The 25,773-nt window shown below is 43.9% G+C and overlaps 1 protein-coding gene and 1 pseudogene across 5 annotated transcripts in view; one reads left to right on the top strand and one right to left on the bottom strand.

The window, feature by feature from the left end:
* The window catches only part of LOC148866175 (S-adenosyl-L-methionine-dependent methyltransferases superfamily protein), a 90,139-nt gene that overhangs the window by 35,241 nt on the left and 29,125 nt on the right, over positions 1-25,773 (bottom strand). For all 5 annotated transcript variants that reach the window (XR_016108942.1, XM_088974398.1, XM_088974399.1 and 2 more), the window contains exons 8-9: positions 8,819-8,886; positions 8,660-8,721 (exon numbers count right to left, since the gene is read on the bottom strand). Coding sequence is in view for 4 of the 5 variants with exons in the window: in XM_088974398.1 (XP_088830524.1) it covers positions 8,660-8,721; positions 8,819-8,886 (130 nt within the window). In the remaining variant the exon portion in view is untranslated. The remainder of the gene's footprint in view (positions 1-8,659; positions 8,722-8,818; positions 8,887-25,773) is intronic.
* On the top strand, positions 15,726-24,845 carry LOC148866176 (granule-bound starch synthase 2, chloroplastic/amyloplastic pseudogene; annotated as a pseudogene).

The raw sequence follows: 25,773 nt of genomic DNA, 5'->3' as shown, positions 1-25,773 counted from the left end.
CGCCATACAAGGAAGCCCAACTGGGTAGCAGTTTGGAAGGCTAAATGAATACATAACCCTAAATGGGCCTTAAGCCCATTTCGAACTGGGCTAATTTGATTAGTCACTTAAGGGGCGAATTCTGAGATAAGATCAGCTGATAGGATTGGGCCCACACCCTATCCACTTAGAAAGTCCAAGATCTAAATAAGATTTAGATCTATAAACTTCCTAATTAGATTAGGAGATGGCTGATCTAATCTGCAGATAAGATAAGGTTATCCCTTATCTTAAAGGGACTTCTAATCCATATATGATTTGGGTTAGCAACTCCTAATGGGATTAGGAGCTGATCCCTTTAAGTCTATAAAAGGAAGAGGGGGCGGCAGCCTTTAGATATCAAACACAATCATCAGCAACAGATAGTCTTGTCTTCAGAGCTGAAATCACAGAAGAGAGAATTCTGCTCCCTGCAAATACTCTCTAGCCGCCTCCTTCCTGCAGCCGCTGCCTACAGCAGTTCGATCTCCATTCCTTGGGAGAAATCAAGATTGGATCTTGATTCCAATCTTTTGGAGAAAAGATTGGTGGGAGTTGTATTCACAAGTCGTCCAGGTGATTCTTGAGAAGGATCAAGTTCTTTTGGAAGAACACTGTTGATTCTGCTCCACCCTGCACTGCACCATCTTCAGTGGGAGCAGATTTTGGATCCTACCTTGGGCGTAAACACCTCCATTGAGAGATATTATTTCTCTGTATCAGGTATTATCTCTCCCTACTCCTTTTGGTTCAGACCAGGTTCAGTTTATGGTTCAAGAACGATCCTTGAAAATATGATTTTCTAAATAGGGAATTCGATTCCCAGTTGAAGGGAGAGAAAAAATTTTTGAAATTCGCCCTCTTATTCCGCAATCTTTGGGCGTCCATGTGATGGATTTCCTATCCCTTCAGAGGACTGATTTCAGCAGTCCTAGCACTAGCCGAAAGGGGGAGAGCTTCTTCTACAGTTGCAGCTTCGAAGCTCTAGCAAGACTTGTACAGCACAGTGGTAAAGAGCCCTAATTTCAGGTTGGTTATAAGCCCAGAACCTCTCACTTGCTGCTGTACCCGAACTGCTTCAGCTCAAGTGAAGTCTACCTAGCGAGCTACCAGCACCTGATTGTCCAGCACTGTTAACACTTCGGCCAGCTATAAACAGAGCCATCTACTCTAAGACAGAAGTCAGGATGTCCTCACTATCCGGAGAAGTTTCCTCTAGAAATAACAGACCTGCTGCAAGGTTCTCAAACCTGGAAAACCCTAATCTGCACAGCTTGCAGATTACAAGTGTGTTGCTGGATGAGTATAACTTCAGAGAGTGGTCCGTCTCAGCAAGACTTTTCATTACTTCCCGTGATCTCATAGGCTATTTAGATGGGGACAAGAAGGAACCTGAAGTCGGCAGTCCTGAGCATGCCGTGTAGCGCAAGGAAAATGCCACAGTCATGTCTGGGTTGCTGGCCTCCATGACTCCTTGGGTTGCCAGAACTGTTCATCATTTCCCTACAGCTGCTAAGATTTGGGAAAAGGTATCTAAGACCTACAGCCAGAAGAAGAACATTGCAGTTCTAAGGCAAGGAGATATGACGGTTGCAACATACTTTGCAACTCTGAAAGGCCTTTGGGAAGAGCTTGATCATCACTTGATATTGGATTGGGAAAATGCTAGGGACAAGGAGAGACATGATAAGCAAATTGAAGAGAGCAGAGCCTTCAAGTTTCTGGTTGGCCTAGACCCAGTGTATGAGGGTAAAAGGTCACAAATTCTAGGGAGAGATGAATTACCGGAGCTACACCATGTCTATTACCTGGTGAGAAATGAAGAAGTCAAGAGAACGGAGATGCAAGTTGATTCTCAGAAACAGTCAACTGAACTATCTGGAGAACATTCAGCCCTAGTCTCCACTAAGGGAAACAGATATCCAAACAAGAAGTCCCTCAAGTGCACCCACTGTGGTGGTGAGAAACATACAAAAGAAAAATGTTGGGTCTTGTATCCTCATCTGAAGCCAGTTGCATTAAGAAAGGACAAGAGACAACAAAAGGGTCATACGGCAAGTGGGAATCTTGCCACCAACAACAACAGTGGTGACAACTCACAAAGTACTCCAACAGTGTCTTCTTCCTACATAGGGCAGGTTGCTGACTCCTCTGGAGCTGGTACTTTGGGCTTCATGGCTAGTGTGGTAGAGGTTCTTAGCCGGGCATTAGCCCGTCTAAAAAACAATTCTTTTGCTTCCGCCTCTCTTGCCAGATCAAGTACAGTTTTTGTGTTTAGTGCAACTAGCTCCATTGATTCCACTTCTTGGGTGATTGACTCCGGAGCAACTGACCATACGACACATATGTCCTCCTTATTCTCTTCATATCATTTGTTGTCTAGTCAGGATAAGATGAGAGTGGTTGATGGGTCTTTCTCCACCATCTCTGGAAAGGGGATGGTTGACCTAAGCAAGGACCTCTCTCTTAAACCAGTCCTACATATTCCTAGTCTTACCTCTAATCTTTTGTCTGTTTCAAAGCTTACAAAAAATTTGAACTGCAGTATAACTTTTTTCCCTACTCATTGTGTCTTCCAGGACAAATTAACGAGGAGAACGATTGGGAGTGGTCATGAGTACGGAGGCCTCTACTATTTTGATGCAGACATCAGCTCAGCCCTACAAGCTTCTGTTGCTACTAGTCCGGAAAGTGCGGAGTCAATAGCTAGGTTGCACCTATGGCATGCTAGGCTAGGTCATGTGTCTTTCTCTTCATTAACAATGCTGTTTCTCGAATTGTTTAAGGGCATTCCAAGTCAGAGTTTAATTTGTGATGTGTGTCAAATGTCAAAACAATGTAGAACAGTGTATCCAACTTCCAGTAATGAAATTCGAGCTCCTATTGATTTGGTTCATTCTGATGTTTCGGGACCTTCACCCATTGTTTCCATTGATGGCTTCCGTTACTTTATCAGTTTTATTGACCATTATTCTCGGTGCACATGGATTTATCTGTTAAAAGGACGAGATGAAGTACCACGGATAACTATGGCTTTTTGCAAGATGATTGAAACACAATTTGATAAGAAGATTAAGCAATTTCGGTCAAACAATGCTACTGAATACTTTGAAAAATCCCTAAATTCATTCATGGAAGATGTTGGCATGTTAAACCAATCATCATGTGCTATTACCCCTCAGCAAAATGGAGTTGCTGAGCGTAAGAACAGACATCTATTAGAGACAGCTCAAGCCCTACTATTCCAGCACAAAGTGCCCAAGCAATACTGGTCTCAAGCTGTACTCACTGCATCATACCTGATAAATCGGATGCCATCTAAGGTATTGGATATGAAGACCCTTTTCTCTGTTTTGTGTCCCACTCTTCCAGAATTTCCTCTTCCCCCACGGGTTTTTGGCTGTATATGTTTTATACATGTAAAGGATCCAAAGAAAACCAAGCTGGATCCCAAGGCTACAAAGGGAATATTTTTGGGGTACTCTCCTACACAAAAGGGGTACAAGTGCTATGACCCTATCTCCAAGAAAAAGTATGTCACCAGAGATGTAGTCTTTTTTGAGTCTCAACCCTATTTCCAGTCTTCTCCGAATCCTCTTCAGGGGGAGACTAGTGGATTGGAAGAGGATTCTCATTCTCCCTCCTTTTTTGTTCCCCTATCTGACTCAAGCCTTCCATCATCTTCCACTACTCCTAGTTGTGACATTCTGGGTCAACCTAGTAAGGCTCCAAATGTGCCAGTTACTCCTCCTGATGCAGCAGCTGCTCCTAAAGATTCCAGTAGGCAACAAAAGGAGATACTTACCTACAACAGAAGGAAAAAGGGCTCTCAACCTCATGACTGCAACCAGTTGGACTCAGATCAATCTGTCTCTGCAATTCAAGGTAATTCTGACTCACATACTTCGGATTTGGATCTTCCTATTGCTCTTCGTAAGCCTGTTCGTTCTTGTACCACCCGGCACCCCAAAGCTGATTTTGTTTCTTACTCACAATTATCTCCTACCTATCACTCCTTTGCGTCTGCTCTTTCCTCTGTACGTGTTCCTTCTAGGTACTCAGAGGCAGCATCTGATCCAAGGTGGAAAGAAGCTATGAATGAAGAGATGAAAGCCCTAATGAAAGCAAGAACTTGGGAATTAGTGGATCTGCCAGTTACAGTAAAGCACAGGGAGGATGGGTTAATCGAGAGGTACAAGGCCAGACTTGTGGCAAAGGGATTTATTCAAAAGGAAGGAATTGACTACAAAGAAACCTTTGCCCCAGTAGCAAAGCTCAACAGAATCCGGGTTCTATTGTCACTAGCAGCAAATTCCTCATGGAAACTTCATCAGCTAGATGTGAAGAATGCCTTCCTAAATGGTGATCTTCATGAAGAGGTATTCATGGAACCTCCACCAGGCTATGATGTTGGCAAGAAGGTGTGTAAACTAAGGAAAGCATTATATGGTTTGAAGCAGTCTCCCCGGGCATGGTTCGAGAGACTTTGTATGGCCATGAAGAAAGTGGGGTACACTCAAAGTGGTGCAGATCATACCTTGTTTACAAGGAGACAGGATAGCAAGCTTACGGCACTCATTGTTTATGTGGATGATATGGTGATTATCGGGAATGACTTGGAAGAGATAAAGAGACTGAAGGAGTTCCTAGCTTCAGAATTTGAGATCAAAGACTTGGGAAATCTGAGATATTTTCTTGGGATTGAAGTTGCTAGATCAAGAGAAGGAATTTACATATGTCAGCGAAAATATGTGCTAGATCTCCTAGAGGAAACAGGCATGATGGGATGTAGGCCAACATACACTCCAATAGAACAGAACCATGGCCTACAAGAATCAATGGGTGAGGACTACTGTGATAGAGAGAGATACCAAAAATTGGTAGGAAAGTTGATATACTTATCCCTTACTTGCCCAGGTATTGCCTATGCAGTGCATGTTGTCAATCAATTCATGCACTCACCAAAGATCCCTCACATGAGAGAAGTTGAAAGAATTCTCAGGTACTTGAAAACTTGCCCAGGGAAGGGAATTCTATTCAGAAAAAAACAGTAAACTTGAAATTGAAGCCTACACTGATGCAGATTGGGCTGGGTCTGTTGGAGACAGAAAATCAACCTCAGGTTACTGTACATTTGTGGGAGGAAACCTGGTCACATGGCACAGTAAGAAGCAGAATGTAGTGGCTAGATCAAGTGCAGAAGCAGAATATCGAGCTATGGCCCACGGGGTTGCTGAACTCTTATGGCTCAGAACTCTTCTTAATGAGCTTGGCATTAAGGCTGAAGGTCCTCTCAGGCTATATTGTGACAATAAAGCTGCCATCAACATTGCCAATAATCCCGTGCAGCATGACAGGACAAAACATATTGAGATTGATCGACACTTTGTTAGAGAGAGAATTGTCTTGGGAGAACTCAGTGTGCCTTATACTCCATCCAAGATGCAAATTGCAGATGTATTGACTAAAGGGTTGGCAGTAACAAAGTTCAGGGACATACTTGGCAAGCTAAACATGATTGATATCCATGCTTAGCTTGAGGGGGAGTGTTGGATTGAAGTCTCTTTATGTATGAGTGTTCGGATGATAAGAGTTCTCATTAGCCTATACTTAAGTTTAAGTTATTCTGTACTGGGTCTGTGTTAATGGGCCTAAGCCTGTTTAATGTTCTAAGTAGTCTGGATGTCCCATCACTAATCATGGGCATTCCAGTAATTCCTTGTATCATTGTACTACATTCTAATATAAATAACAGTATTGTCGACTGAGCTATTTAGTTCGACATTCACAGTATTTCAGAGGTCTTCTTCTCTTCTCTACTACTTCGAATACAGCTCCTAAACTCACACCTAGTTTGGTCACTTAGTTCAAGCATAAGACTTTGTAATTGTTATATAAAATTGTAACTAAATTGTTGGCATTGAAACCCTTTTTGTAAAAATGCATCTCCCCTTTTCAAGGTGCTTTTGTTCCTAGTAGGCAGTTACAGGATAATATTATTATTCCTAGGAACTAATTCATAACATGAAAACTAAGAAATCTAGGGGAGGTGTAATGGCGATCAAATTAAGCATAACAAAGGCTTATGACTCATTGGAACATGACTAGCTAATGTGGGTTCTGAAATACTTGGGATTTTGTCATGAATGGTGCCAGATGATCTGGTTTTGCATCTCATCGGTGTCTTTCTCAATTTTAATAAATGAGACTCCTGAGGGCCATCTTGTGATTTCAAGGGGTATACGGATGGCAAGGTGATCCTATCTCCTCATTTCTCTTTTTATTGGCAATGGAAGGTTTTTCAAGATTGGTGGCTAAGGCTAATGATCAGGGTAAGCTAATGGGAATTAAAATCTGTAGGCAAGCTCCAACAGTTTCACATCTTTTATTTGTGGACGATGTCATTGATCTTGGGAGAGATACAAGAGAGGTTGCTTGGGACTTTAAGGAGCTACTTGACCAATTTCAAACTTTATCTGAACTTCAAGTAAACTTTCAAAAATATGGAATCCTTTTCAGTAAGAGAACCCTGACTAAGGGGCTCAAATGATTAGGAGACAACTCAAAATGTCTGAATTGGATAAAAGCACTAAGAATTTGGGAGTTCCTCTTCTTTGGAAGAAAGGAAAAAGTGATTCCTTGGATTTTATCCTTAAGAGACTCAAAGCTAAATTAAATAAATGGAAAGCAAATTTTTTGTTCTATGCTGAGAAAAAAGTGCTGCTCCAGTCAGTCAAGCAAGTCATACCAGTTTATTGTACGGATGTCATTAAGTTTCCTAGGAAAATGATAGAGGAAATGGGAAAATCCAGAGGGTTTTTTGGGTGAATGAGGGAGAAGGCAGGTGGAGATTGAAGAGGGCAAGTTGGGAGAGGATTTGTTTTTCTAGAGCTGTTGGAGGTTTAGGGCTAAAAACAATGGGTCCAATGAATAAATCCTGATTTGTAAATTAGCATAGAAATTTCTTAACAAGAACAACAGCCTTTGGGTTCAGTTGTTTAAGTGTAAATCTCTCTGCAAAGCAGAGTGTGTCCCTAGATGAATTCCCACCACTACTTCACCTATCTAGAAAGTAATAGCAGAAGAACTTAGAGGGTTAGCTCAATCGATAGGATTACAGATTCATGGACAGTCAGAGTTGGGCATTCAAGATAAGCACTGGGTTAAATGGGATCAAGGTTTTAGTTGTCCTTGGGTCCCCCTCCATTAGATTCTAAGGACTTAAGGGTAAGAGACTTAATTTCCACATCTTCAGGAGAATGGAATGACCATTTAATCTTTAATCTGTTTCAACAGGGAGAGATTGAGAAAACTCTGGAAACACACATTTTTAATACAGGCACTGATAAAGTTATATGAACCATTAACGCAAATGGAAAACTTCCGAGTAAAAATTTTATCAAATTGAAGAGAGGAAGATTATGGGGGAGCAGGACTTGGTTTTAGCTCATAAATTGAGGAAAGTGTGGAAGTTAAAAGTCCCTCCAAAATTTAAAGTTTTTTGTAGAGAATTCTCAATGGATTTGTTCTCACAAAGTATGACTTGTTTTCCCGAGGTGTGGTCCAGGAAGTGAATTGTTCGATCTGCTAGGATAATCAAGAATCCCTCTTCCATCTTTCTATAGCTTGTCCTCTGGCTAGAGCTATTTGGTTTTCCTGTGCTTGGTCTTGTTTATTTGGATTTTCATTACAGTTGTCATCTTTGCATCAACTTTTTTTATTTGGTATTGTTTAGTGAACCACAATTATCTGAATTGCTAAGTTAGCTATCGGTGGCCTGGTACTACATTTCGCAGGGTAGAAATGAAAGAATTTTTGCAAATTCAAACTTTCAGAGATTGACCCTTGCAAGATTATTAGACAAATGAACAAAACTTTGCAATTTAATATTTCAGATTTAAATGATTCTGGTGTAAAAAGTGGTGAGCAAAGGATTGACCTGATTCCTATATTAGAAACAGGAGCTAAACTGATTCAATGTGATGGTAGTGTTTTAAAGGATGAGATTGGCTATTATGTTTTCTGTGTTTTAAATAGTGATAAATCATTTATGGTGGCTGCAGGAGGGAGATTAGGAGTTATTATAACTCATCTTGAAGCAGAACTGAGGGCAATTTTGAGAGCTCTCCTTTTTGCTGCAGACCAAGGGTGGAGGAATCTAGTGGTTGTCTCGGATTCCAGATTGGCTATTGAAGGTTGCTCAGGAGGATCATGCAATATTTTTTTCATCACGCCAGGAAAAATTAGATATTATTTTGAATCTTCGTAAGAATATCTCTTCAGTCAGTTTGGTTTATAAAAATAGACAGGCTACTATGGCAGCCCATACTTTAGCCCAAAGGGTTTGTCCCAACTTGCTGGCTGGACCAGTTTATTTGTAATATTTTTTGCTAAGTAATGCTTATTTATATTTCAAAAAGAAATCCACTTTCCATCTGGATATGCCAAGTGTAACACCAAGAAATTGTTACAATGAAGTCTTTACGCAAATCAACCATAAATTTCATCATCAAGTTTTGTTATACAAAATTGCAGGTGGTCAAAAACATTTTAAATAGACCATAAAGCACAAAAGGAATGAAGATATCATGAAATAGAACAAAACTCCAACACGCAAAAACTGGAATACTAGGGATCTCACCAGCATGAGCATTTCGTGAAAGAAACTGCTCCACTATATCCTCATTTTGAGCTACTGTCAAACTAATACAGGGCAACGTGAAGACAAAATAATCAATAAAAAGGATATATCCCCAAGGAACCAATAATGACAAAAAGTTATAAGTTATACGCATCAGACCTGCAAGTGCTGTAAACAAGCGACCCCCCAACCTTTAGCAATCTGAAACCATTACTCAAAAGCTGTAACTGCATGGGATAAAAACAAACAATCTAGGGTAAATCAAACTAAGTAGTAACAAGGAAGCACACAAAACACTGTACAAGTATGAAACAAGTCAAAAAAAAAAATTTGAAGGTAAAAGGGAAACTTCATTAAAAAAGAAAAAACAGTACATCCTGATAGATGATAAGACATCACCCTCATAACAAACAGAAGCAAAAGCTAAACAGAACATCATACTACAAAACATCCTAGATACACATTTGATATTCCAAAAACTCCCCTAATCTATCACTTAAATCTTCTTAAGAGACTTGACTGAAAGCTGGAGAGACCAGAATCCAGTCTGCAACCGAGTTACTGTTAGCTGCCACATTTTTTTCCATATTCCAATGTTTGTCTTAAAAGACTCTTCCGTTTCTCTCTTTCCAGATGTTCCAGCAGATAGTGAAAAGCAAGCAGCTCCAAAGGATCCTTGCTTTTTTTACTTCCTCTTAACTTTAGACAGGTGGAAAAAATTTCTGCAGCACTTCCTCGCTGAAAATCCGGCACTCCAAACATTGAAGTGAAGAAACTCCACAAAAAACCAGCAACCTTACAATGAATAAAAAGATGTGTAACAGATTCCTCCTGTTCTTTGCAGAGAAAGCACATGTTGGCAATGCAAAAAACTCTAGCCTTTAGGTGATCCACTGTAAAAATACTGTCCATAGCCACAAACCATGCAAAAGCCTCGATCCTTGGAAGGATTGGATTCCCCACAAGCCATGTTAAAAGGATTTAACAGAGAACTTCCCATTTGAACACAACTTCCACCACAGTTCATCTCTTGTTTGTGAATATAACATCATCTCCTCTAATTTCTCCAGCAAGTGCACACACTCCACCTCTCTATCTAGTAGAGGCCTTCTAAACGTAACAAACTTTTACATTCATAAAAATGGAATCCAAACCAAACTACAAATCAGAACATATAAAAATATGTAATCACTTGACCCTCATTAAATAGAACCATTGTGTTCCCTGTCGATAGAAATCAGCAGAAATATATAAAAGACTGTAGAAAGAGAAGAAAGAAAGGAGGAATTTTTTAGAGAAGAGAAGAGAATGAATGGAGAAAACAAAGAGAAACCAATTATGCCGGATGCCCTCTCCCATTAACTTCTATACTTTAAGAGAAAAATAAGTGACAAAGACATATATGCCCTTAATAGGGTGGCTGATGCTAACAACTTGCAAAAAGAAAAGAACTACTGCTTAAGTAACTTCTAACTAATAGATTGTGGTCCCAACATGCTAACTAAACAAAATAAGTAAAATAAAATGTTAACAGCAAAATCCTCAGCACTCCCCTTCAAGTTGGGTAGATCATGTTCAAGCTTGCTATTTGTAACTCCCTAGGGAAAGACATCGGCCAACTGGTGAATCAGAAGAGACATGGTAGGCAAGACTCCAACTTTGTGTTGTCTATCAATTTCAATATGCTTTGTGTTGTCGTGTTGGACAGGATTATGGACAATATTGATTGTCACTTGATTATAACATCATAGATTCTTCTGCATCAATCCCAATCTCACTTAATAAGACTTAATCCAAAGAAGTTCAGAGATATCATGTGCCATATATCTGTACTCTGCTTCTGCACTTGACCTGGCCACAACTAACTGCTTTTTACTTTTCCATGAGACTATATTTCCACCCACAAAGGTACAAACTCCTAATGTAGATCTCAAGGCACATTGCCTAATCTGCATCTGTATAGGCTTCCAACTTCATGTGCCTATGCTCAGCAAACAAAATTCCTCTGCCAAGATGTTTCTTCAAGTATGCAAGAATCCTATCAATAGGCACCCAATATTGAACCTAAGGAGCATGGATATTTTTTTTCTTGATAAATGTAATGAGCAGGCATAAACTGGATCACAACACTGACAACATAAGAAATATTTGGATGAGTCATGCACAAATACAGTAGTTGGTCCACTATTCTTTGATACCTCCCCACATCCTTAACCAACTCACCATTTGAAGCATTAATCTTGTGGTTCTAATCAACAGGAGATGAATATCCCATGTTTGGATCTTGCAACCTCAATCCCTAAAAAATACTTCAGCTCGCCTAGGTCCTCGATTTCAAATTCTTGCTGTAATGATTTTGTGGAGAAATAGACTAGTATTTTAGTGAAGTCCCTGCCATTATCAGTTGTCTTTTCTATTATTTACTTGTTATTAGTCTTTTGGGCCTATTATTATTTCTGTTTATTAGTATTTCGGGGCCTTACTAGGCCTATTGTTATTTCTGTTATTATTGATTAAGGAGTGTGTTGGGCAGCAGGGGCATAGATGTCTTTGTGTTTATTATTGTTATAATTCGGCCTGCCTTTGAGTTCTGTTAGTCTGATAACAGCCAAGAAGAAAGAGGAAGAAAGAGAGAGAGAATGGAGGAGAAAAGGAGAGAAGAAAAGTCTGGTTCGAATTAGGGAAAAGTTACTCTCCCATTCGACCAGACATGTTTTTATATTATTAATATAATGGAAAAGACACATGTGCCCTTATTTAAGTGAGGGACACTAGTTCTAATATAATATTATAGATCAGTAACCTCAACATAAGTATAAAGACATAAATACCCCTACACTAACACTCCCCCTCAAGCTGGTCAGTATATATCATATAATCCCAGCTTGTTAGATATGTAGTCTACTCTTCCCCGACTCAACCTTTTTGTAAATAAGTCTGCCCATTGGTTTCTTGTATTAACGTATGCAGTGTCTATCACTCCGTTCAGCACCTTCTCTCTCACAAAGTGACAGTCAACCTCTATGTGCTTGGTTCTTTCATGAAACACCAGATTAGAAGAAATATGAATTGTAGCCTGATTGTCACAATAGAGCTTCATTGGAATATTAATGTTGTATCCTATCTCCTGTAGAAGGTTTCTTAGCCACACTAATTCACAAGCAGTATGTGCCATAGCTCAATATTCTGCCTTTGCACTGCTTTTGCCACGACTGTCTGCTTCTTACTTTTCCATGTCACCAGATTACCCCCCAGAAAAGTGCAATAACTTGTGGTAGACCTTCTATCAGACATAGAACCAGCCCAGTCAACATCAATATACCCTTCTATTTCAAGTTTTCCACCACTTTTGTATATCAAACCACGACCAGGGGCCCCTTTTAAATACCTCACAATTCTTAGAACCGCATTCCAATGAGGAACCAGAGGTTTCAGCATGAACCGATTTACCACACTAACCGCAAATGAAATATCTGGCCGAGTAATGGTTAGGTATTTCAGTTTACCTGCAAGTCGTCGGTATCTGCCAGGGTCTTCAAACACTTCACCCATATCACTGCTCCGCCTAGTATTTGTTTCCATAGGTGTTTCAGTTCGTTTAGCACCTAACCTGTTTCTTCCAGCAAATCAAGCACATATTTCCTCTGACATAAATTAATACGATACTTAGATCTTGCTACTTCTATCCCCAAGAAATATTTCAATTTACCAAGGTCCTTTGTTTGAAAATGTTATTGTAGAAAAGTCTTCAACCTGTCAATGCCCATTTTATCATTCCCGGTAAATAAAAATATCATCTACATACACCACCAATAGTATTTTTCCTGCCGAAGAGTCATGACTGAAGACGGAATGATCAACTTGGCACTATTTCACACCAAACTTCTTTACCACCTCACTGAACCTACCAAACCATGCTCGAGGAAACTGTTTAAACCCATATATAGCCTTCTTTAGTTTGCATACCTTACCATCTTCCCCCTGAGCAACAAACCCTGGTGGTTGCTCCATGTAGACCTTCTCGAGCAAATCACCATGCAAAAAGGCATTCTTGATATCAAGCTGATATAGGGGCCAACCAGACATAGCTGCAAGAGAGATCACAACACGAACCGACCCTATGTTAGCAATTGGGGAGAAGGTCTCTATGTAGTCAATACCATAGGTTTGGGAGTACCCTTTTGCAACCAATCGAGCTCTCAAGCAAATACTTAACAGTATAAACCCACTTACAACCGACAGCCTGCTTCCTAGGAGGAAGAGCGGTGAGGTCCCAAGTATGACTATGAAGTAGAGCTAAGAGCTCTTCTTCCATTGCACGACACCACCCTGGAGAGGCAAGGGCTTCCTGGACATCCTTAGGGACAACAAAGATATAACTGGCGATGGGAGGCAAAAAGGTCAGTGAGTGAAACATGATTAGAAATAGGACGAAGGATGCATGTGTGTTTACCTTTCCACAAGGCAATGGGAAGATCAAGATCAAATACTGGGTTCGGGGCTGGTGTGGAGACAACTGCCGGATCTGTTGACGATGATGGAGCCGGAGGAGTAGCAGCCGGCACACATGGGCGATGTGTATACACTTGACGGATAGGTGGGCGTTCAACAGGTGGTGGCACTAGAGGCAAGGACTTGGTCACGACTGGAACAAGGGGAACAGAATCGGCAACTGAAAGTGGAAGAGGGGGAGGTGATGAAGAGGAAGAAGCATCACCGGACCCCAAGAAAAATGGAGTAGACTCAAAGAATGTAACATCAGCACACACAAAGGAACGTCGAGAACTAGGATGGTAACACTTATACCCTTTCTGGGTCCGAGAATAGCCAAGGAAGATGCACTTAAGGGATTGTGCATCTAACTTGTCATTCCCGGGGCCCAGATTATGGACGAAGCAGACACACCCAAATACTGTTGCTATGATCCAGTCTCTGGGAGTCGGTATGTTACTATGGATGTCACCTTTTTTGAATCCACATCGTTTTTCTCGAAGGATCCTTCTCAAGAGGAGTGTTTTGGGGAAGTGTGTGAGCAGTCTATTCCTCTTCCAGTTCTAGTTCTTATGTCCACTCCTGTGTTTGATCCTCCTATGTCACCTACCTTACGACCTTCCTTGCATCCTGCTTCTCAGTGTTACTCACGACAGTGACTTCACAAGGAGGTTGATTCCATTGCTAAAGAACTCACATCAATTCCTATCGGTTCCTTGGAGACTCCAGATTCAGCTGACATGGATTCAGGTATTGCTCTTGATCACTCTAATGTTTCAGTTCCTATTGATTCTACTAATCCCATTACAGATGACCTGGACCTTCCTATTGCTCTCAGAAAAGGGAAGAGAAAGTGTACTGCTCATTGTATTTCAAAGTACCTATCATACAATGGAGTTTCTCCTCATCATGCTTTCATTTCTTCTCTTGACTCTGTGTCTACACCCAAGGGTGTTAGTGAGGCTCTCTCCAAACCTAAGTGGAAGATAGCTATGCAGGAAGAAATGGAAGCCTTAATTAAGAATCAGACATGGGAAATTGTGGATCTACCAGAGGGCATGGTGACTGTTGGATGCAGATGGATTTATATAATTAAATATAAGGCAGATGGAAGTATAGAAAGGTATAAGGCCAGACTGGTTGCAAAATGATACACCCAAACCTATGGCATTGATTACTTAGAGGCCTTTGCACCAGTTGCAAAGATGACTTCTGTTCGGATCCTTCTCTCTCTTGTTGCCACACACTCTTGGCCCCTGTTTCAACTTGATGTGAAAAATGCTTTTCTGAATGGAAATTTGCAAGAAGTTTATATGGATCTTCCTGTTGGTTTCTACAGTGATGCTGAAAAGGGGAAGGTATGCAGACTGAAAAAGTCACTTTATGGTTTAAAGCAGTCTCCCAAAGCATGGTTTGATAGATTCAGGAAGGCCTTGATTGCTTTTGGCAACACTCAGACTCAACCAGACCATACTTTGTTTGTGAAGCGGAGGGGATCCTTGGTGTTAGTCCTGATTGTTTACGTGGATGATATTGTTGTCACAGGAAATGACCTAAGTGAGATTGACAATTTGAAGAAGAATCTACACAGAGAATTTGAAATTAAGGATCTTGGGGAGCTGAGGTACTTCTTGGGCATTGAAGTTGCAAGATCAAAACAAGAAATTTTTATCTCTCAGAGGAAGTATGTTCTGGATCTTTTACAAGAAACAAGGAAGCTTGGAACAAAGGCTGCCAGTACTCCTATTGATCAGAATCACAGAATTAAAGCATCATAAGGTGAGCTAGTAAAGGGCATTGGGAGATATCAGAGACTTGTGGGGCGACTGCTAAATTTGTGTATGACAAGACCAGATATCTCCTATGCAGTGAGTGTGGTGAGTCAATACATGCATGTGTTATGAGCACCCGCACCACACGACAGCAGCAGAGGCAGCACCGAGCACACGACCAGCACCACACAGCAGCGGCACCATGAGCCGCGTGCAAGCACTGCGCGGCAGCGGCACCGCACGAAGCGGCACCGCGCACAGCGGCACCACGCGCACGCACTTCGCGGCAGCGGCACCGCGTGCATGCACCGCGCAGCAGCGGCACCATGAGCCGCACACACGCACCTGACAGCAGCAGTAGAGCGGGGCCCACAGGACAGCTCATAGGGGTGGGCCCACCCTTATCTGGACACGTCAAGAGAACTCACCTCCAGCCTTCCTTATCTCTTATCCCTTATCTTATCTTATCCTTATCCCTATCCTAAGTAAGAATTGTGTTACCATTAGGAGTAGGTAATTAGTAGTTTGAGTTCAAGTTGGAGTTTGAGTTTAATTAGGAATTTCCTTCTGTAATCTCCTATTTAAGGAGCCACGAATTGAAACAAAGGATTCACTTTTCCAATCAAGAAAAGAGTGAGGAGAGCTCGGGTGGTCTCTTGAACAAATCACCCCCTCAGTTCGCCACCATAGGGTCAACTCGCAAAGGGAAGGGCAAGGGAAGGCAAGGAGTTTCCCCCAGAAACCACCCCGTGACGAGATCCTACGCCCGGGCCCATAACATTTTGGTATCAGAGCCAAGCATCATGGGCGACGTGGAGCAGCTATCATCCAAGGTTCACGAGCTGGAACACCGTCTCGTGGAAAATCACACGGAGGTAAGAGAAGTTAAAGAAGACGTCAGGGAACTTCGGCGTCTACTGGAGTTATACTTCTCCACCAGAGAAACGAGCCCTGAAGGGGCAGCCACCAACAACAACCACTGCCCAGATCAGGCAGAGGGCTCCGGTGAACGACAGAACGACACCCCGACAGCAGCAGTCATACCCAAATACAGTCGTCTGGAGTTCCCCTCATACAGCGGCAGCGGTGACCCACTTGGATGGCTGTACCGCTGTGAGCAATTCTTCCGTAATCAGCGCACGGAAGAGAAGGACAAGGTCAGCCTGGCAGCATTCCACTTTACCGATGAAGCACAGCTCTGGTTCTACCGAGTGGAGAAGGAAGAACCAGGCCTTAGTTGGGACCAGTTCAAGTCTATTGCCTCCTCCAGTTCGGACCCCCATTAACAAGCAACCCCTTGGGAGATCTCCTTAACCTCAAGCAGACCAGGACCGTCGCGGAGTATCAGCGGCAGTTTCAGACCATTCTCGCCAGAGCCTCTTCAGTTCGGCCAAACCAACAGGTGGATATGTTCACAGCCGGCCTATCTGAACCCCTAAGAGTTGATGTGGAGATGCAGAGCCCACCCAACTTGGTCACAGCAATGAATCTGGCCCGAGCCTTCGAGCGCAAGCTGCAGATCAGCCGAGGGTCGTCTAGCATGGGGCGTCCCGCAACAACTTGGACAAACCCAAGGTCTACCGCAGGAGGGTCGTCAATGGCTGCCAACAGGGAACAACGCCCTTTCACCAGCAACACTACCCGATCTGCAACTAGCATGGGTAGCAGCACGACAGCACCTCCCATCATACGCTTATCCAGGGCCGAGATAGCCGAGCGCCGAGCCAAGGGCCAATGCTTCAATTGTGACGAGTTGTACTCAGTTGGCCACCGTTGCAAGCGGTTATTATGCCTTCTGGTAGATGAGCTGGAGGAGGAAGAAGAGAAACAGGCGGCACTAGAACCCGAGATCTCCCTCCATGCCATCACTGGAATCCAAATCTCCCAAACCATGCAGCTGCAGGCCCAGGTGGCAGGAAAATAGGTACGGATTCTGGTTGACTCAGGGAGCACCCACAACTTCATCAGCAAGCAGGCTATGCTCCAACTGAAGCTACCAATGGAAGACAGACAGCGGCTCCAGGTGGCTGTAGCAAATGGGGAGAGAGTTCACAGTCCAGGGATCTGCCGAAGCGTCCAAATCCAGGTGGATTCTGAACCATTCCTCGCAGATCTATTTGTATTGACCCTAGACGAGTTCGACATAGTGTTGGGAATTAAGTGGCTCGTCACCCTCGGCCCTATCCTATGGGATTTCAGTGCCTTGACCATGACGTTTGATTTACATGGGAAACAGGTCACCTAGAAAGGGACCAAGATGAGAGCAAGAAAACCACAGGTGCATACTCTCCATGGTGACGCCTTGCACACTACAGAGATGGAGAAGCTTCTTGTCGATTTTTCAGATGTTTCTCAGAGCCCAAGGGCCTTCCACCTGGCCGGTCGTGTGACCACCGGACTCCCTTAATACCAGGAGCAGGACCCGTTGTCGAGAGGCCGTACCGCTACCCGCACCTACAGAAGGACAAGATAGAGAGGTAGTGTACAGAGATGTTGGAACAAGGAATCATACGCCCCAGCCGCTCTCCATTCTCTTCACCAGTCTTGTTGGTGCCAAAGCAAGACGGCACCTGGAGATTGTGTGGACTACAGGGAGCTCAACAATAGAACCGTCAAGGACAAGTTCCCGATTCCGGTGGTAGACGAATCGCTAGATGAGCTCCACGGATCTCAGTACTTTTCTAAGCTGGATCTCAGGTCAGGCTACTTCCAGGTCCAAATGGCCCCTAAAGATGTGGAGAAAACAGCCTTCCGAACGCATCACGGCCACTTTGAATTCCTGGTCATGCCTTTTGGTCTCACCAATGCCCCATCTACATTTCAGTCCCTGATAAACGAGGTATTTCGGCCCCACCTCCGCAGGCTCGTCCTAGTATTTTTCGACGACATCTTAATTTATAGTACGTCATGGGTGGAGCACGTTTGTCACCTAAGGACGGTTCTGGAGCTGCTACGACAGCACAAGCTCTTCCTAAAACGAACCAAGTGCTCCTTCAGAGAGCCGCGGGTCCTTTACCTAGGCCATATAGTCAGCAGGGAAGGAATCTCGGTAGATAATTCCAAGATTCAAGCCATTCGGGAATGGCCCAAGCCTCAGACCATTAGGGCCCTCCTTGGGTTCTTGGGGCTCATGGGATACTACCGCAAGTTTGTAAGGGACTATGGACTCCTGGCGGCCCCATTAACCAAGATGTTGAAGAAAAATGCATTTCAATGGGATGAAGCAGCTAACACCGCCTTCACAAACCTAAGGGACGCACTCTCCACTACCCCCGTGCTGCAACTACCAAACTTTGACCAAGAATTTATGGAGTGTGATGCGTCTGGCATAGGCATAGGCATCGGCGCAGTGCTGCAACAGCAAGAGCACCCCATTGCCTTCTTCAGCCGCAAACTAGCAAATCGACACCTCAAGCTACCGGCCTACGAGTGTGAATTGATCGGACTGGCCAAGGCCGTCCAGCACTGGAGGTCGTATTTGTGGGGCAGGCCCTTCGTTGCAAAATAGATCACTACAGCCTCAAGTACCTTCTAGAGCAGCGGCTTACTACTCCACCCCAACAGCATTGGGCAAGCAAACTGCTAGGGTTTGACTTCCGCGTAGACCACAAGGCGGGAGCCTCTAACCGGGCCGCTGATGCGCTATCCAGGTGTGAAGAGGACACGGCACACCTCTGCGCGGTCTCCCAGCCCCGCATGACCCTACTGGAGAACCTAAGGAGTGTGTTGCCCCAATCACCAACATGGAGAGACCTGGTGCAAGAATTGCGGTCTGGCACGACCAAACCAAACTGGACCATCCACAAGGGAATTGTGTTGTACAAAGGAAGGGTATATCTCCCAACAGATTGTCCCTTGATTCCAGCCATCCTCGCTAGCATCCATAACGCCACCCATGAAGGGGTTCAGAAGACGTTACACCGCGTCCGTGCAGATTTTCATTGGCATGGTATGCGAAGCTCGGTTAGGGATTCATCCAGAACTGCTCCGTATGTCAGCAACAAAAGTGGGAGAACTTACACCCAACAGGACTCCTACAACATCTTTCACTCCCAACGCAGATCTGGGCCGACATCTCTATGGACTTTGTTGAAGGCTTGCCTAAAGTCGGTGGGAAATCCATCTTATTCGTAGTGGTGGACCACTTCTCCAAATATGCTCATTTCATTCCATTGTCCCACCCCTACAACGTAGTTTCTGTGGCCCATGCCTTTTTCACACACATCTTCCGCCTACATGGGCTGCCCGAGTCCATCGTCAGTGACAGAGATGCAGTCTTCACCAGCACCTTCTAGAAGGAGCTATTCAAATTACAGGGCACGACCCTAGCCTTTTCCTCCGCCTATCATCCACAGACGGACGAGCAAACGAAGGTTGTCAATCGCACCATAGAAATGTACCTTCGTTGTTTCGTAGGGGACCAACCATGACGCTGGGTGGACTGCCTTCCTTGGGCCAAATACTGCTATAACACATCCTACCACTCGTCCCTTGGCATGACTCCCTTCCGCATGGTGTATGGGTGAGACCCTCCTCATCTTCTCTCCTACGAATCGGGATCAACACGGTTGGAAGAAGTAGACCGCAGCCTCCAAGACCACGATGCCCTACTGGCTGAAGTCTCCTTACGTTTACAGCAGGCACAGGCACGCATGAAGATAGCCTACGATCAGCACCGCCGCGAGGTCACCTTCCAGCCAGGACAGTTCGTTTGGCTAAAGCTCCAGCCCTACTGGCAGCTCTCCCTCAGGCGACGGGCCCCCCAAAAGCTGACCCCAAGGTTTTACGGGCCCTTCAAGGTCCTTCGACAGATCGGAAGGTTTCCTATCAACTTGAACTGCCAGAGCACAGCAAAATCCATGACGTCTTCCATGTGTCCCTACTAAAGCCTTTTACAGGGACTCCCCCAATGCAAGTGCCTCCTCTACCCCCCCTCAAGGATGGCAGACCCATCCTCCATCCTAGAGCTCTTGTCCGGTCACGCATCAATCAAGGCACCTTCGAGGTTTTAGTAGAATGGGAAGGACTACCTTCTGCAGAGGCCACCTGGATCCCCTGGACCGATCTCCACAACGCCTATCTAGACCTCGAGCTTGAGGACAAGCTCGTAGTCCAGGAGGGGAGTGATGTTATGAACACCCGCACCACACGACAGCAGCAGAGGCAGCACCGCGCACACGACCGGCACCACACGGCAGCGACACCATGAGCCGCGCGAGTGCACTGCGCGGCAGCGGCACCGCGCGCACGCACCTGGCAGCAACAGCAGAGCGGGGCCCACATGACAGCTTATAGGGGTGGGCCCACCCTTATCTGGACACGTCAAGAGAACTCGCCTCCATCCTTCCTTATCTCTTATCCCTTATCTTATCTTATCCTTATCCCTATCCTAAGTAAGAATTGTGTTACCATTAGGAGTAGGTAATTAGTAGTTTGAGTTTAATTAGGAATTTCCTTCTGTAATCTCCTATTTAAGGAGCCACGAATTGAAATAAAGGATTCGGTTTTCCAGTCAAGAAAAGAGTGAGGAGAGTTCGAGTGGTCTCTTGAACAAATCACCCCCTCAGTTCGCCACCATAGGGTCAACTAGCAAAGGGAAGGGCAAGGGAAGGCAAGGGGTTTCCCCCACAAACCGCCCCGTGACGAGATCCTACGCCCGGGCCCATAACAGCAAGCCCCACGAGTCTAGCATTGGGAGGCTGTTGATAGGATTCTTGCTTATCTGAAGGGACACCCAGGTAGAGGCATACTATTTGGTGACCATGGACAATTGAAGCTAGAGGCTTGTATAGATGCTGATTGGGCAGGATGCCTTGATGACAGGAGATCTACTTCAGGAGTCTACACCCTTGTTGGGGGTAATCTAGTCTCATGGAAAAGTAAAAAACAGACAGTTGTGGCAAGATCAAGTGCAAAAGCTGAATACAGAGCCATGGCACATGGAGTTTCAGAACTTTTCTAGATCCGCTCCTTGTTAGGAGAGATTGGTGTTGAGGCAGAAGAACCTATGATGTTGTACCATGATAATCAGGCAGCAATTAACATTGCCCACAACCTAGTTCAACATCACAGGACAAAGCACATTGAAGTGGATAGACATTTCATAAGAGAAAGGGTGACTTCAGGGGAAGTTTGTCTTCCATACATTGCTTCTGATTTGCAGCTTGTTGATGTTCTCACAAAAGGCGTTGCAAAGAACAAACTAGAGCATGATCTACGCAAGTTGGGAATGTGTGACATTTACTCCCAACTTGAGGGAGAGTGTTGAGTTGGGCCGATTTCAAGTTATTGGGCCCACTTATTTCTTTTATTTTTAAGTTGTTAAGTTAGGAAGTTATTGGGCTTTAGGCCCATTAGTTTATGTTTTTAAATTGTGACTGTTCAGCTTTTTAAGTAGCCGCCCTACTAAGGGCATTCTTGTAATCTCTCGTTATTTTAATTTATGTATATAATTCAAAGAGGGGTTGGCGGCCAGAACTATTCTGTTTTGGGCAACATTCCACTCTCTTTTCTTCTCCTCTCTTCTTCTCTACTGCTGAAACCTTTCAACTTCTACTTTTCTTCACAAGGAATTCATCTAAAACTGTTATCAGCAACTTCTACTGATCCCTTCCATTACAGCCAGGATTTCTGCCCTCAAGGAGTCTCCCACACCTATTACTCATGAGTAAAACGGCAATAACTCCTCCCTCATTCTAAAAAAACACCTCCAATACCTAAAGGGCTTAGATTCCCCTCACTGTGTTATGGACGCATTCCTCGGGAAGATGTACCGTTGCCACCGGAAGCAACAGGCACCTGACCCACCACTAGCAGCAACAGTGATTCAATGATTTTCATCCTACCCAGTTCAGCAACAGCAGCCTTATCTAGATTAGATTAGATCATCTTGCTTGTTCTTATCTTATTCTATTGTTCTTATCTTATCTTGTTAGTAGTTTATCAGAACTGGAAGTCTCCCTATTTAGCAAGGAGACTCCCTTTGATTAGGACTCTTGTAATCTCCTATTTAAGGAGACCCCATTATTGAATGAGGATATCAAATTTCCAGTCAAGAAAGAGAGTAAAAGGAGAGTTCGGTGATCTCTTGGACATATCACCCTCTAGGACGCCAAGATAGGTTCAGCTAGGAAGGGGAGGAACAAGGGAAAACAGGAGCTTTTCCCCATGGACCGACCCGTGACACGATCCTATTTCCGGGCCCATAACATCTTGGTATCAGAGCCAACCGTCATGAGAGATCTAGAGCAGCTATCATCCAGGGTCCACAAACTAGAGCATAGGCTCGTGGAAACCAGCGTGGAGGTTCGTGAGGTCAAAGATGATGTCCGGGAGCTGTGACACTTGCTGGAATCGTATTTCTCTAACAAGGAGAGGAATCCAGAAGGGGTTGTAACCACAAACAGCCGCCGACCAGACTTGACGGAGTCGTCCGACGAACAGCAGGACGTCGCCCCGGTAGCCGCAGTCATCCCCAAGTACAGCAAGCAGAAATCCCCGTCGTACAACAGCAACGGAGACCCCTTAGGCTGGCTGTATGGTTGCAAGCAATTTTTTTGGAATCAACAGACAGATGACCGGGATAAGGTAAATCGTTCTATGTTGCTAGAAGAGGATCGTGTTAAAGCAAAAACAGCACCAATAGATTTCACTACATTGCAGCTCCACAATTTGATGTATGAGAAAATTCATTTTGTGAAAGCCATAAAGGTGCGCAAAGATTTCAAGTCGAAGTATCCGGATATTGAACTTGTGCCTAAGGAAGAGTTTTTCAATTCGGCCCCTCAAGATATTAAAGGATCTGTACTATCAAAAGACAGTGCACATGACCCGGTGCTAAGGCGGCTTAATTTTGAGCTTTTCCGGCGAAAAGAACTCTGCAAACTTCATGAGAAACTGAAGCAACACAAGAAAAGCCTTATGGAGACCATTGCACGCCGAAAGAAGTTCCTTTCAAGTCTCCCGAAATCTCTGAAGAAAGCACCCTTGCCTGTCCAACACCAACTAGGGGTTTTGCATACAAAGAAATTAAAGCAGCATAATTTAGCAGAATTACTACCATCTCCACTCTATGTGATTTACTCACAATTGTTGGCGCTAGAAAGGAGGAAATTTGTTTCATCTATAAGAAATAGTAATATCAACACAGAACAAGATTCAGGGTCTTATAATGAGACTGGTAACTCATTTCCATCAAAAGATCTTTCTTCAGTGGGTAGTGGCAGTATTGGTGGAAAGTATGGTAAAAAGATCAATTCCAGAAGTTACAATCGTTCAACTAAAGTTAGGAAATCAGAAACCCCATCTGTTGGTATTAATGGAGGTCTTAGTGATGAAAGGAAGCAAACTAAAAGAAATTTATCTCTTGGAAAGGATACATAAGATATAGATTTCAAAGATGTTAAAGACACCATTTCTGGAACAGTTAATTCTGATATGTTTCCAACTTTTCTTGCAAAAACATCGAGATACAATCTAAATGATGAAAATGCTGAGTTGGAAGAAGCAAGTTTAGGAGATGATGTAATGAACAGGGAAGCTAGTGTAGTTTCTGAGGATGAAACTGTAAAGTCTCCTCCTTTGGCCTGGGACAATGTCATGAACATTATATTGGTATCTGCAGAACGCGCTCCTTGGTCGAAGACAGGTGTACTTGGCGATGTTGTTGGGGCTTTACCGAAGGCTTTGGCTCAGTGTGGACATAGAGTTATGGTTTTGGCACCATGGTATGGTAACTATGCAAAAGTCCAAGAAACAGGAGTGCACAAGAGATATAAGGTGGATGGGCAGGATATGGAGGTAACTTTCTTTCAAGCTTATATTGATGGCGTGGATTTTGTGTTCACGGACAGCCCTATGTTTCGCAATATTGAGAAAAATATATATGGGGGAGGCCGAGAGGATATTTTAAAACGCATGGTTCTCTTCTGTAAGGCTGCTCTTGAGGTTCCTTGGCATGTTCCATGTGGTGGGGCCTGCCATGGAGATGGAAATTTGGTTGTCATTGCGAATGATTGGCACACTGCTTTGCTACCAGTCTATCTTAAGGCATACTACCGTGACAATGGTATAATGAAATATACCCGGTGCGTTCTTGTGATCCACAACATAGCACACCAGGGTCGTGGTCCAGTAAGCGATTTTCGTTATGTGGATCTTCCACAAAACTACATAGATCATTTCAAACTACATGACCCAGTAGGTGGGGAACACTTCAATATCCTTGCAACTGGCCTGAAAGCAGCAGATCGTGTAGTCACTGTAAGCCATGGTTACGCCTGGGAGCTGAAAACTAAAGAAGGTGGCTGGGGTCTGCATCAAATAATAAATGAGTGTGATTGGAAGCTGAAGGGCATCGTTAATTCAAGTGATGCAAAAGAATGGAACCCACAGTTGGATGTTTACCTGGCATCTGATGGCTACACCAATTACTCTGTGGAGACTCTTCAGACTAGCAAGCCCCAATGCAAAGAAGCTCTACAAAGGGAGATTGGTCTTCCTCTTCGAGAGAATGTTCCTCTGATTGGGTTCATTGGCAGGCTTGACCATCAGAAAAGTGTTGATCTCATTGCTGAGTCCATTCCTTGGATGGTGGACCAGGATGTGCAACTAGTCATGTTGGGCACTAGGAGACCTGACCTGGAACAGCTTCTCAGACATTTTGAGAGTCAACACCATGACAAAGTCAGGGGTTGGGTTGGTTTCTCTATGAAAATGGCTCATTGAATAATTGCCGGTGCAGACATCCTACTCATGCCTTCTAGATTTGAGCCATGTGGACTGAACCGCTTTATGCAATGAGCTACAGGACAGTCCCTGTTGTTCATGCTATTGGTGGACTAAGAGAGAGTGTGCAGCCGTTTGATCCATTGGCAGAGTCCACACCACAAATCCAGAGTTCGAGCTTGAGGACAAGCTCGTAGTCCAGGAGGGGAGTAATGTTATGGACGCATTCCTCGGGAAGACGTACCATTGCCACCGGCAGCAACAGGCACCTGACCCACCACCACCACCAGTAGTGATTCAATGATTCTCATCCTACCCAGTTCGGCAACAACAGCCTTATCTAGATTAGATTAGATCTTGCTTGTTCTTATCTTATTGTTCTTATCTTATCTTATTGTTCTTATCTTATTCTATTGCTCTTATCTTGTTAGTAGCTTATCAGATTAGGATTAGCTTATCTTATCCTTAGCAAGATAGAACTGGAAGTCTCCCTATTCAGCAAGGAGACTCCCTTTGATTAGGACTCTTGTAATTTCCTATTTAAGGAGACCCCATTATTGAATGAGGATATCAAATTTCTAGTCAAGAAAGAGAGTAAAAAGAGAGTTCGGTGATCTCTTGGACAAATCACCCTCTAGGACGCCAAGATAGGTTCAGCTAGGAAGGGGAGGAACAAGGGAAAACAGGAGCTTTTCCCTGTGGACCGACCCGTGACGCGATCCTATTTCCGGGCCCATAACACACTGCTACCATCAAAATTCAGTTTAAAAAACCCACTAGGAGGTGGGACCCAAACCGACCTAATAACAGCTCTTGGAAGAGAAAAATCACCCACCTCCTTCCACTTTCTAAGAAAGTCATTTGTGGGAATGTCATCAAAGCTTCTCAAGGATTTAACCCAATTCTGACAGTGATGGCTTCTATGATTTCTTCTTTGTTCCTTGTCAAAAAATATTCTTTGATTTCTTTCTTCCCATAGTGCCCAACATATTGCCACTCTTGTACACCTCCAAAGGGTTCTTCCTCCTCTTTCTCAAGTTAACAAGGGAAGAAGCAAACAAGCCTTGAACATTTGGCGGGGGGTTCCACCTGCACCCAAACAAAGAAAGAAACCATTCCCAACTA

Source organism: Nelumbo lutea, chromosome 3, assembly GCF_056320005.1.
Source record: "Nelumbo lutea isolate HS-2025 chromosome 3, American lotus-T2T, whole genome shotgun sequence".
Classification (NCBI taxonomy): domain Eukaryota; kingdom Viridiplantae; phylum Streptophyta; class Magnoliopsida; order Proteales; family Nelumbonaceae; genus Nelumbo; species Nelumbo lutea.
Note: the sequence above shows the minus strand (reverse complement) of the source record. Positions and strands in the feature narration are given on the sequence as shown.